The following is a 13486-nucleotide window of genomic DNA, read 5'->3' as shown; positions in this document are numbered from 1 at the left end:
TGGTTTATTTTAGTTTATGAGTTTTGCATTTAATGTTTTTTTTTTCTTCTTCTTTCTTTTTCTGCTGATGTGTGTTGTGCACGTTGGCGTCGCCCTGTTCAGACAGATGGATGCTGTGGATCGGGGCTGAGATAAGCGCCCTGTCTGTCTCACCGAGCTGCTGCAGCGCCGCGCACCCAGGAAAGACGTGGGCATTTTTGCAGCCGAAAACACTGGAATACAGGAATTTGGTGTCACATATTTTTATTTTTTATTTTTCTCTCTCTCTTTTTGCCATTGAGCTGTTACAGGGAAGTCCTTGCCTTGTGTTCGTATATATAACTAATCGCCGCCTCAATAATGCTCCCGACGCTGCTGTCCAGAGGTGATGTGAGCTGAGCGGGGAAGCCGCAGAGGAGCTGTCCGTCTGTCGAGGTGCTGATGCGGCTGTGACAGAAGCGAGCATGGCTGCCGGGAAGTTATTGCTCTACGCCGGGCTCTCTCTTTCTCTTTGCGCCCTGGGCATGCTGGCCGTGGCGATGTGCTCCGATCACTGGTACGAAACTGACGCCAGGAGGTACAGGGAGCGGTGCCGAAGCTTTTCCAGTCGCCGCAAGGACCCGGGCTTCATCTACATTCCGAACAACAGCCTGCCTCTTCGGGCCAGCCGAAGCAACCTGCCCCGCTGGGACGAGAAGCTGTTGCTGGCCCGGAACCGGCGGCAGCTGTTCGCCATGAGTGCCGCGGACGAATGCGGCAGGCAGTATAATTCAACCAACATGGGGCTGTGGAGGAAATGCCATCGGCTGGGCTTCGACCAGGAAATCGAAGACCTCATCCGGAAAGGTAAGAACGAAATAAACAATTGAGATCCATCGTTTTTTCAGACACCAACCTGGCAGGAATGTGCCGTGGCACTTATAGTCAATGTCTACTGTGAGTATTAACTCGAATAAAGGGCGAACAAGGGCATCGAGCTTTTTTTTTTTTTTTTGTATGGAAGCAAACGTTGGTCTAAAGGCACGTAGAGCGCCCCTTTCTCTGTGTGTAAGCGGGGTATGAACGGCCCGAGCCTGCAGACTGGTTGCTGTCATGCTATTTTGCAGAAGAAGAGGAAGATGTGTGAATGACCTGTTCTCAGGTCTGCTTGTAACACGTTTGTAATTTAATTGGAGCAAGAATCTGCTACTGCAAGTAATTACATAATCATTTTTAGAATGCACGAGTTTGCCAAATAAACCTCTTAACAGGAGAAACGAAGAAGTTATGAAGGGAACAGACATTCTTCCATCTGGACATTATGACCACCTGCCTAATATTGTGTAGGTCTCCCTCATGCCCCCCAAAACAGTTGTGACTCATCGGAGAATGGACATGGGCCTTCTGAGGGTGTCCTGTGGTGTCTGGCAACAGAATATTGTTAGTGGGGGCCTTTGGGTCCTATGGGTTGAGGGGAGGGGCCTCTGTTAATCATCCCACAGATACTTGATCAGTTTGGGATCTAGTGAATTTGGAGGCCAGGTCAACACCTTGTGCTGTTTTTTAGTTGTTCCTAAACCAGTTGTGTGTGTGTGTCTTTGTCAGGCTGCATCCTGTTGGGGATGGCTACTGCCATCAAGGAGTGTCATTGCTATGGGATGGTGGTGCCTAGTCTGGTCAGGGTGGGTGTCTAAGTAACACATGAATGTCAGTCCCCAAAGTTTCCCAGCAGAACACTGAATTGTCACAAGATGGTCAGTGTTATTTACTTTTCATGTCAGTGGCTTTAATGTTGTGGCTGATCGGTGTATGTATAGTGTTCTGTATGCTGGAGCAACTCATGAGCCACAGATTAATTTGCATAGGTTTGGGCGCAACAGTTATATACACAGTGTTGAAACTAAATGTTGATACATTGAGCATCTTAAAGTGACCTCTCTAAGAGGCTCATTTAGGGTAGGTGAGGTTAAAACAAAGAATAACTTTTTCTAGTGGCTGAAAACACTTCTTTATGGCTCTGCTTGGATATTTAGACTCATTGTCCCAATGCATACTGAATTAAGCCAGTTAGATAATTATCTAATGGTACTGTATGATGAAGACACTAAATATCGTATAAGCCCAAAACATTTTTATAGCATAATATTACATTAAAGTATGCATTTAATAATATAAATCTTAAATAAATTCTTAAGTTCCAATCACAAGGTGTATTACCCTTAACATAATGATTATAAAAATAGTTTTCCAAAAATATTTTTGGATCATACATGAATTTTGAGATGCAGGCGTTTTATTTGCTTTATATTTGAATGTTAATTAATGTCATTGTACCAACTACCATGATTTATGTGGGTGAGAGATGATCAAATTTAAACTGCTGTGACAAAACACAGGCAGATTTTCTTCTTATGTCCCTGTAAGTGACAGAGCCACACAGGCAGGTTTTGTGTTAAGACAGGGAGCATGAGGTTTCTAATGGAAGTTACTTGGTCTGAATCCAAGCTGGAACTGGATAGAGAGAGGGCGAAAAAGAGAGAGTAGAGAGGGAGCGTGTGTGTGTGCTGCAGCTGTGCCTCCCTTTGAGGACGCCTCAAAGGCTTTGATGGCCCGCCATCTGCATTAATGGAGTCAGTGAGCTCAGTGATCAGATCAATGCTTCCATAGAGGAGGCTGATCTATTCCACCTCTCAGCCCCATCAGCGTGGTTTGTCATCGCAAGGCATCTGATAAGATCTTCACTGTGATGGGTCAATGAGGATGGAGATGTAGTTTGTAGATGAACAGTTTTCGTCTGTATGTGGTGTAATCCTTTATAAACGCTTTCATTACACATTCAGCTGCTGCAAGGTGATACAGTGTCATCCAGATGCCAATGGCAACACCTACCAACTGACACCCATTTGTACCATTACTGAAACTTTCCAGCATCTGTTACTAATTGTTGCTAATGAATGAATTGCTACTGCTAGTGTGGTTAATTCAAATAATTCATGTACTACCACTGCAACTACTGCTACCTATATGTTCAGTTCATTACTACAGCTCCCACTTCTGGTACAACTATTGACACTACTCTTACTGCTACCACTTCTGCCAGCACTGTCCTGCTACTACTGCTATCCCTTCTGCTTCTGGAGCTACTAATGTTACTGCTTGTACCTTTACCTCTGCTGTTTCTCATACTGCCTTTTGTTGAAGATACAATTACTGCCACTACGGCTTCTACTTCTGTTTCTGCTGCTTTAACAACTGTTGCTACTGCTTCTGTAACTCCTATAGCTATCACATTACCACTGCTAATGTGCTGCTCTTTTCTCTGTGACTCCAACCACTTCTACCACTAGTACAACTAGTGTTATTGCTGAATTTACTGTCACTTCTACAAGTTTTACCACTCCCTCTTCCGCTACTGCTGCTGTGTACGTCTACTAATATTGCTACTGACTTTCACTGCTAATACAACTGTAGATAAACAGGTCTGTAGTTACAATAACATCATGATGTGTGTGTGTTTAAGTATGAAGTGGTTTAGGATAGGTTAACAGAGAATGATGAATGATTTCTCACCAAAAAAAGCGGGTACTTGTACCCCGGGAGTGAATGGGTCTGTGGAAAGATCATCTGAAAAAAGAAAATGCATGTAGTCATTTTGGTTAAAATCATTCAGTGAACCTGAACTGTGCGTGAAGAGTAACTGAGAAGTATTAAAAAGTAACAACAAGTAGTGCCATTAAAAGAGATTAACATAAGAGTGAAAAAGCAAAAATGTGTTAGCCCTGCGATAGACTGGCGACCTGTCCAGGGTGTACCCCACCGACCGCCCGATGACAGCTGGGATAGGCTCCAGTCCCCCCGCAGCCCTTCACAGGAAGTGGTTACAGAAGATAAATGAATGAATGAATGGTTGGAAATGCTAGCTAAGAGTAGTTTCATAAATTAATGTTAAATAAGTGAAAATTGATTAAAAGAAAGGGTGACCGTTAAAATGAGGGATAAGCAATTAACAGATATATACAAGACAATGTAATGGGCACATAAAAAAAGTCATGGGAACGTTTCTAAAAATGTTGAAAGTTACAGATACATGATTCAGATATTCACATGTAAATTTGACTGAACTGAACCTAAACACAGACAGTTAAATGTTTAAGTGCATCTGTACTGGCTAGGCAAAACCAAATGTTGATTAATCTGTGGCTGTAAGTAGTTCTCAGTAAATTCACAAATTCACCCTGACTAAAGAATATTTGTTAATAACTTCAATGTCCAGCTAAGCACTTTTAAAAGTTTTGGAGCTTGGGCTTGGAGCTGTCAGTAAAGATTAAGAGGAACATATTGCTGCTTCTGGTATTTTCATGGGATTTCTTAGTGTACACATTTAGAATACTGTAACACTTATTCTTTAAGTGTACAGCACCTTCACGCAGAATGAATCACAGCTTCAGTAACAGTTAAGCCAGTTAGATTACGTTCTTGTGCATAAAAGAAAAAAGATCCCAGAAGCCTTTTTACTGACATTTTGGACTAATATTTTATTCACACATTTCTACACTAGCAATACTTAAAAATGACAAAACACTGACAATACACAAGTTCGTGGTATTATAAAACACACCACAGGAATATTTCTCATATAATTCAAAGCTATCTATCACTACGCCCCTCTTCTGCAGTTTGTCTACCATTACAGTGTCTGGTTGGTTGGCCATCATCAGTTTGCCAGCCGGTGTCTGAAAGTCTCGCAGATCTTAGGAGGAGGTCTCTCCCATTTTGACTGCCAATATGGAACTCTAGTCCATATCTAGCACAGATGTTTCTATACACTGTGCCATGTTATGATGTATGCCCTTGCCTACTAGCATCACTGCTGTGCTGTGTTGTGCAATGTGTTGGATTGTCTCAAGGGCATCTTTGCACAACCTATTTGCAGTCCTGCCTGGTTTTTTAAGACACTTGCCTCTATTTACAAATGATAAATTTACTAATAAGATGAAACAGACTGTTTAGAAGTGGTTGTTGCTGATCAAACAGCCTACTGGACTGCTAAGTAAGGGCCATGACACTGATACCAGCATGTAGCATTGTCAGTAGTGCCATACCAGCCTCTAACTGTTGTTGTGACGTAGGCTGTAAAAGGCTCTATACAGTTCATACTGATAATCTAAAGAGTTTATTTTAACCATTACTTGGTTTCTGACCCCTGACTGGCCATGATACCTGACATCCAGCTGTAGGAACAGCTTACTTTCTCGACCATTACAACAGGACCATTAAAACAGCAGCAGGGAGACAACAGCTGGCAAACTGACTCGAGAAAGAGGATGAGAAGAAAGAGAAAGAAAGGGAGGAAATCCAGAGATTGCTATGGAGAGCAAGATGTCAGAAAGGAGAGGATTACATACAGGGGTGGGGGTGGGGGTGAGGTGGTGAGGGCTCCTCTGCACCATCTGTTGTCGCCTTTCAGGTCCCGATCAAGACATTCACAGTCCCATCCAAGCAGAAAGAGCAGGAAGAGGCTCAGATTAAATTACCTTGCTCCCCAGGGCTCCAGTATCATGGGGAGGGCTAAATTAGGCACTGCGGGAGGCTAAAGGTATCTCATAGGTTTCTGGAAGAAACTCTATTTGGGAAAGTAGCCAAATAAATTCTGGTGGTATTGGTGCAATTGGTTTAATAATGACAAAATTATATTGTGTGTGTGATCCTGTTAATTTTACACTACTGGTTTTAACACTGCTTAGTTACAACCAATATATCGCTTCCTCTGCCTAATGTCAGCACTGGGTTGCTAACATGTCCAGCTACGTGAGAGTGTCAGAAAAATCCGTCAAAGAATCAAGTGTAAAGTACACATATAGCAGTCTTGATATTTATGTGAGAAGTGGTTTGTTGAGGACACTGCAACAGACATGGGTTCTCTCATCTTCCTGGAACCAGTTCAGTTATTCAGACGCATGTGGCAGCACTCTTGCTCATTAGTTCCCCTGCAAGCTTAAGCCCATTTGAGAAACTGACTGACTGCCTGTTAGCTGCTGCTACAGCCATTAAACCCACAGACTAATGAAAACACAGCCGCGATGCAATCCTCAGGGTGCCAGAATGCCATCCATCTAAATATTTGAAATGTGTTTCAGCCAGAATAAAATTCACTCTACAGTAATAAAATGCAAACTAATATCAAATCTCATATGACAATACTCGTCTTGGGGGAGTTGTAGACTTGTGGTTAGTGAAGCAGCTTTGGGACTGAAGGGTCATGGGTTTACTTACCCCTATGTCCATGGCTGAGGTGCCTTGAGCAAGCACCAAATTGCTCCCTGGACGCTGCACAAAAAAGGGCAGCAGCTCACTGCTTCGAGTGTACACACTACTGTCTGAACAAATAAATAGGTCAAATGTAAACAAATTATTTCCCCATTTGGGATCAATACAGTATAATTGATTATATTATTTGTTATTATAGTCATCAAGGACCGTCTGGCTTTTAATTCTAACAAGTCAGTGTCAGTTGGATTGGAAGATGTAGTCACTGCATTCTTCCCTCATTTATAGCAGAACCAAGTTACAAAGAAGAGATGGCAAGGAATGTTTGTGCAGTGAACTGCATCAGCTGTAAAAAGATGGATGGAAAACGTCAACTGTTTCAAATAGCATGGGGATCTGGTCATTTTTCACCAGTCTGTTACAGAGAACTAATTCATTAATGTAGCCTAGACCTTATTTCTGTTGTGTTTATGTTGTTGCATGTGTTTTTTCTATCTTATGTAACTGTTGGAGGACCACGTTAACAAAGCTTCTGTTTTTTTTTTTTGTTTTTTTTTTCTCTTTAAAAGGGCAATTTCAGATTGTATGCCTTGCTTTAGAGAAGTTCCCGTTGGACTACTCTAAAAGAGCCTTTATCCATCAGGGCTTTTTTGTTTTGTTTACATCCACAAACACAAAACTTAAAACCACAACCTGCCAAAACTTGCTGTTCAGTCAGTACAACACTTTGCTTTATGCAGTATTTTCTTAAGGTTCAGTTGTGTTGTACAACAACAGATAAAGTGTATCATGGTCATTCTTGTTCCTTTTTGTAATGAAAATTAACTAACATGCACATGATGACAGACAGCAGTTTAAAACATAGTGGATGCATTTGATTCATTGTTAGACTTAACTGTGCGAGCCCAGAGCCAGAGAACAGCTTTGCACGACTGGGAGACTTACTCATCTATAAGTCTGACTACTATAACCACAGGCACAGTAGATGAAGAGAGACAGAAAGAGATGAGGGGGAAGAAGCACAATGTGGTTCGACTCCCCACAGCAACGCAAGCAACATCAATGTTTGATGACCTCATGTTCTCTCCCATAGACCTGCGATGCCAGCACAGACACACACACTCTGCACCAAGCATGTTCAGCTTCTTGACAGCCACCATTTATAGCAGATGAATGCATATGTAAGACATTATTTAATGACAGTTCAGTTGTGTGATTTACAGATAATTGGTTAATATATTTTGTTTTATTTAGTGCTCATGTATTATGTACACGTATGTGGCTAAAGTTCAGAGAAGAAGAGCGACTTCCGTTTTTTTTTGTTTTGGGGCCGGAAACCGGAAGGAGGAGAGGTTTTTGTTTTTTTTGGCTTGGTTGTTTTGGTTTTTGGATGAAAACGGTCGGAACTAAAAAGTTATGAGAAAGAGCTCCTGTGTCTGTTTTTCCTAAAGAGTACACGCTATACCCACGATGCTTACACATATAACAATAGACATATAGCTTACTGTATCATCAATTGTTGTTAAAAACAATGACCAAATCTTCCAGGTAAATTCAACTTCTAAGTAGATAGATATAAGAGGTGCTGCTGAATGGTTCTTCCAAAGGACACCAAGAATGAAATAACAGAATGTTGCCTGTCTCACAAAATGTGGCTTAAGTGAACTAATTAAAAAGCAGCTCTCGGCACATACACCTTCAGAAGGCCCATGTCCATTCTCAGATGAGTCACAAATGTATTGGAGGCACGAGGGAAACCTAGACAATATTAGGCAGGAGGTCATAATATTATGCCGGATCGGTGTATGTGAGTGGTTGTAATGATTATTAGTGCTCACTGCAACTGGACTTTATATGTCATGAATAAGGATAGCTAAATGGACTAAAAGAAATTCTTTGTACCTTAATATTATATAATTTCACTCCTTACTTAGATAATTGTTTGCAGTATAGATGGCAGTTATATGAAATTTACATCAAATGTAACGCCACTATTAAACATTTCAGCTGAAACACCCCAGGATATGTCCTGTGGCGTGTAGGCGGGGTTTGACACCACAGCTGGCAATTACCAATGGAAACATCCAGCTGGTAATCATACTCATTAACTAGCTACTCTGGTACACCCCAGGAACGGTGCGGTATCCTTTTTGTTTGCACTCTAGACCTCAGACTTTGTTTCAACTTGAGGAGCTCTATAGAAAAACTGTATATAACCCTCTTGCACATATTATACACAGTTGTCTTTTTGGCTGTCCTCACCACATCCTTTGCACATTTTTACTGTACGTATTCATGTTAACTGTAAACAGATTACACGTGATCATTTTTACTGTATATACAACAGACTGCACTTGGTTATACTTACTGTTCATAGACACTGTTGTCATTTCGGCTGCCCTTCTACAGGAATTGCACAATTTATCAGCGATACTGCGTATCTTCAAATTATTACATTATTGTGTACAAGAAAAATTTGCTTGTACATGTGTAACATATATAGACCTCAGTATGAATGCACACATTGGATGACTCAGTAGGTAGAGCGGGTTGTCCATGAGCCAGAGGGTTAGCAGCTCAATCTCCGGTACATGTACCTGTGGCTGGCACACAACAAATGGGTAGCTGTGTCATTGTGACTTTAAAGCTCTACCAATAGGTAGAACAGCCATATTTGCATAAATACAAGACCATTCTTAGATTGTTATATTTTCTTTTTCTTCCTAAATTTCTCCAAATTTTTGGATCAATAAAGATAAATTATCTAATCCCATGGAATGACATGTACAGACACTTAAATTTTTGAAGAGAATTTTGAGATATGTATGCATGTGTTTCCTGGATGAGTTGGCAGGTTAGTATATTACATGGTTTATAGACTGTGCTTTACAGAAATGTCATGTGCGCTGTGGGTGGTGACACACAGCATGTACTTACAGCTTCAAGGACTTCACTGTGTACGTTGAACCCACACTGCCTGCAGTGTCACTTGAATGGGACAAGATGTCCTAGACTGAATTTTAGAGATTTAGCAGATTCTGATGACACTTCTGATACACCTCAAGACTGAACCACAGGAGCCGCAGACACAGGGAGAACATGCAAACTCCATACAGAAAGGCCCCAGTTGGCTGGTGGATTCAAACCCATCAGTGCTAATCACCACACCACAGTGCCGTCCTTTATTTAGGCCTGTTCTTTTTAATGAAAAATGTTTTTCCTTTAACTTCCACTCCCATTAGGTTCCTATATGAGAAGCGGCACAGTGGAAAGCTATTACAGATGCAGTCACGATGCATACAGGCCTATAGGAATTTAATGGTGTTTTATCAACAACTATGGGGACCTGTTAAGTGTTTGCCCCTAAACAGCTTACTTCCCCAAAGACCACAAATGTGAGCTAATTGCCCGGGGGCTAACAAATGCTCTCAGCTCCTAGAATATTACTGCTGATTGGTTCATTTGTATGAAAACAGAGAGTGGTATCAACATCAAATCTTTGAAAGGCAATAGGTCGCCTGACCTTCAATACTTTGGACTCCGTCTGCACAGTGTAGATAGAAATTCGGTTTGGGTTGAGAGAGCTCAGTGCACTGCAGCTTCAGGAAATATGTGCACATAGACAAAACACAAGCAAAGAAAGTGTCCACATCAATTAGATGACACATATACCACAACACAATGTACAAATCACAATGGGAAGGTTTCTAGGAGACAACAAAAAGTGTTGAATTTAGCTAATGTGCATGTTTTCATAATTTTTGGATTTATTGACGTTGTTATACTTATCTGCTTTAAGCTTTTTAAATCTTATAATCCTTGTAAGCCTTTTTCCTGTTGTTAGCTTGCCAGTTCAAAACACACACAATTAACTTGCAGACTGACAGCATTAATAATGTTTAGAAATGTATTCCAACTCCTTATATACGTTGATGCGGTCCAGTGGAAACTTTTCCATTGTCGCCGGTGCTACTTGCATTGCGTTTCTGTATTTGTTGATATTGTGAGTAGTTTGGAGCAGATCTTGGCGACTGTACGTACATGCAAATGTATTCAGGCCACAGAAAAGAAAAAGTTTTGTTTGTATTTCCTTTATTTTTTATACTGAGAATAGTGTCAAGACTGATAATTGTGAAAAGACTGTTGCTGCCTTTTCACATGGTAAGTAAAAAGAGATGGGTGAAATATACGGGTGAAGTACAGACTGAGCTTTATCTACATCTTCAATCGCTAAGTACCCGACCAGATGAACTTCATGGCAAAAAGTCTACTTCGAGACTCCTTGAACTGCAGAAGGCTGTAACCCATGTTTTGGGGTCAGAGAAGAAATGCAAGCATATTGTGCCCGCTTGGCAAGTCGTGTGTTAGAGTCTGTAAATGAAGCTGTCAAACCACTCAAAGAATTTACTGACCCCCTGTCCGTGGAGGCTTACGTCACAGTCTCCTACATTAAACCGGTGCTCCATTAGTTCAAAACCAGTCAGCCTGAGGGGGAGGACACAGAGAAGCAGTGAAAATCGAGACTGGCAACCTTCATGATGTCCCCTGAGGCAAATCCAGACATTGATCCACTTCAGTGGTGTCATGAACCAAACTTCCCAAAGATCAGTAATCTGGGCAAGAAACACCTTTCTGTCCCTGTTACAAGTTTCCAGTCCTAGGGAGTCTTGACTGTGGGATGTGGCATTGTTGCATGCAAGCCTGAGGTAGTGGACTGTGCAAAAATGTGTTATATATTTTGTTTTACATATCATTAGGGAAACTGAATTTTTTCAAGGAGGTACTTTTATTTATTTTATGAAGTGACTCCAAAAGTAACCTTTGTTACTGTTTTTCATTTTCAACATAGGGAAAATACGCCCATGGATGTTAGAACACTGTTTGAAGCCAGTAGAGAGAAAAGTTGGATTTTTATTTCAACGCTTGCTTATTTGAAAGATCTGCAGAGGCCACAGTAGCACTAGTGCATGTATGAAATAATATTCAGGGAAATGGAGGTAAATTCACTAAGCAACATGCAAGAGGCATCCATGTCACTTCGGCATCAGAAAATCTTCTCCATCCATAGAACTGCACCTCATCCATCCTTCCTGTTGATATGGTGTATATTTACTTCTGTCTCTATTTCTTGTACATGTGCAAAATAAAGATTTTGCTTGTACTATTTTACGTAATACATTTTATTATTAATTTATTTTCTTTTTTTTAAAACTATCTTACACCTATTATTCTTTTTACTAGTAGTTTTCAAGAGTGTTTATTTTTTTTTTAATGTGCAACTGAGCTACTGTGACCAAGCAATTTCCCTTGTGGATCGATAAAGTCTGTCTAAGTCTAAGTCTACATTAACCATTTTTATTTCTGTTTAAGCAATGCTGTTGCACAGCTCCAGGCTGTAGTGCTGTCCGAACGGTAGTTTCGTGTTCCTAGTGTTTAACAGACACTAACTTTGGTCCGAGGCCTTCATTTGATTGAAGTGATCCATAAAAGGTTGCCCCAGTTTGTTAAATCTTCTCAAATTCTAGGTACTTTATCACCTGACATCATCTGACAGCTCTATAACACACGGTGCTAGTGCAAACACACAACACTCACATAATGGATTTACAGGTATGTCTGGAAATACACTGCCTGGCCAAAAAAAAAGTTGCCACCAAAAAAAAAAAAAAGTCACGCACTCCAATATTCCGCCTTTAGCTTTAATTACAGCATTCTACTGTTGTTTTTCTTTGAGGTGATTTCACCAAACGTGATCGCCGGTCATGTTCAATTGGGATTTTTTTCCCGACCACATTTCTTCCTCAAAGACAATGGTTCCCCACCATCCTTCCAGTTTTTAATAATGCGTTGGACAGGTTCTTAACCCAATTTTAGTGGTTTCTACAATCTCCCTAGATGTTTTCTCTGCTTGATGCCTGCAAATGATTTGACCCTTCTCAAACAGACTAACAACTATTCCACAACCACGGGATGTGTCTTTCGACATGGTTGTTTAAGAAATGAGAAGTTACTCATTGCATCAGTTGGGGTTAAATAACTTGTTGCCAGCTGATAATTGGGAAGATAATCGCATCATGCAGTAATTAATTTTGGCCTGGCAGTGTATTTTGCAGAATTTTTGCTCAGACCAGTGCATACGATGTATTACCTTGAACTGCACAGACTGAAGAGCTATGAATGTTTTAGGGCCGTCTGCCACTGCTCTTATGTAATCTCTTTCCCTAGATCAATTAGTAGCGGTCTGCAGGCTAGATTAGTCCTGCAGAAGCCGAATGTCTGGCCCGAGTCTTGTCGTAACATGTAAAATAGCAATGTGCACATGTACTGTATAATGAAATGCGTGCTGCTCTGCTTTGTTTTGACCTTAACCCACTTATATGGTGTAGAACGCATGTAGCGGAGCAGTCTGCATACCATATGGTGATGCAATATGTGAGGCCACTCTCAATGGTCACCCTGTGGAATGTCCCCAGCAGCTTCCTATCGATACGGTTTCTCCTGTGCACTCTGAGACAGTTGAGTCATTGTTGTACTGTAATGATAGTTGGTGGGGTGTTAGGTGACCAAGAGAGGTCCTCAGAGATGTCGATGACCAGAAATGTGTTCACCCTTTTCACACATTCCCTGTTGATGTAAAAAGAGGCCAGGAAAGAGAGACCTAAGTTCAGGAGTTTGTCAACCACAATATCCGGAATGATTGCATTGAAAGCTGAGCTAAAATCAATGAAGAGCATCATCACTGTGAGTACTATTGCATTCCCAGCTGACCTGGTGGCTCATTTGGTGAACTAATGTGGGCCGAAGGAGGGTGAGAGAATGGCTTTGATGTAAAGTTTCTCAAAGCACTTCAGTATTACTTGTGTCAGTGAAACTGGTCTGTAGTTGTTAAGTTCCTTGGAGACTGGCTTTTAAGATGAACACGATGATGGTTCCTGACTTCAAGCTGGGTGGTATGACAGTGAGTGTCAGGGAGATGTTAATAATATGTATGAAGTCCAGTTTCTTTTGCTTGTACTGCTGGACGGTCAGTCCAATAAGAACCTAATCATGTTACCACACTCTGCTCCCAACTTAATGCCCACAAGTCAAAGATTTTAACTCCAAGCACCTTCCATTCTTTAGTAGTTTCTTTTTGTGCTTGTGCTCTGTTTCTCATTTCGCTGAGTGTGTTTCACATTTCCTCATAGCTTCTAATTGTTTCTGCTCTCGCTGAGTGAAGCTGAGCTACCTCACTTGAATACACTTTGGTCTCTTCACGTTG

General features: G+C 41.1%; 1 protein-coding gene across 1 annotated transcript in view; it reads left to right on the top strand.

The window, feature by feature from the left end:
- The first annotated feature begins 327 nt into the window (after positions 1–327).
- Positions 328–13486, top strand: part of tmem178bb (transmembrane protein 178Bb) — a 70399-nt gene continuing 57240 nt past the window's right edge. Inside the window, exon 1 of the mRNA XM_084573577.1 lies at positions 328–825. Coding sequence (XP_084429703.1) covers positions 444–825 — 382 coding nt within the window. The 5' untranslated portion in view covers positions 328–443. The remainder of the gene's footprint in view (positions 826–13486) is intronic.

The sequence above is a fragment of the Chelon labrosus genome (assembly GCF_963514085.1).
Source record: "Chelon labrosus genome assembly, chromosome: 23".
Taxonomy (NCBI): Eukaryota; Metazoa; Chordata; class Actinopteri; order Mugiliformes; family Mugilidae; genus Chelon; species Chelon labrosus.
The sequence above is the reverse complement of the archived record's forward strand: the minus strand, read 5'-3'. Positions and strand labels throughout refer to the sequence as shown.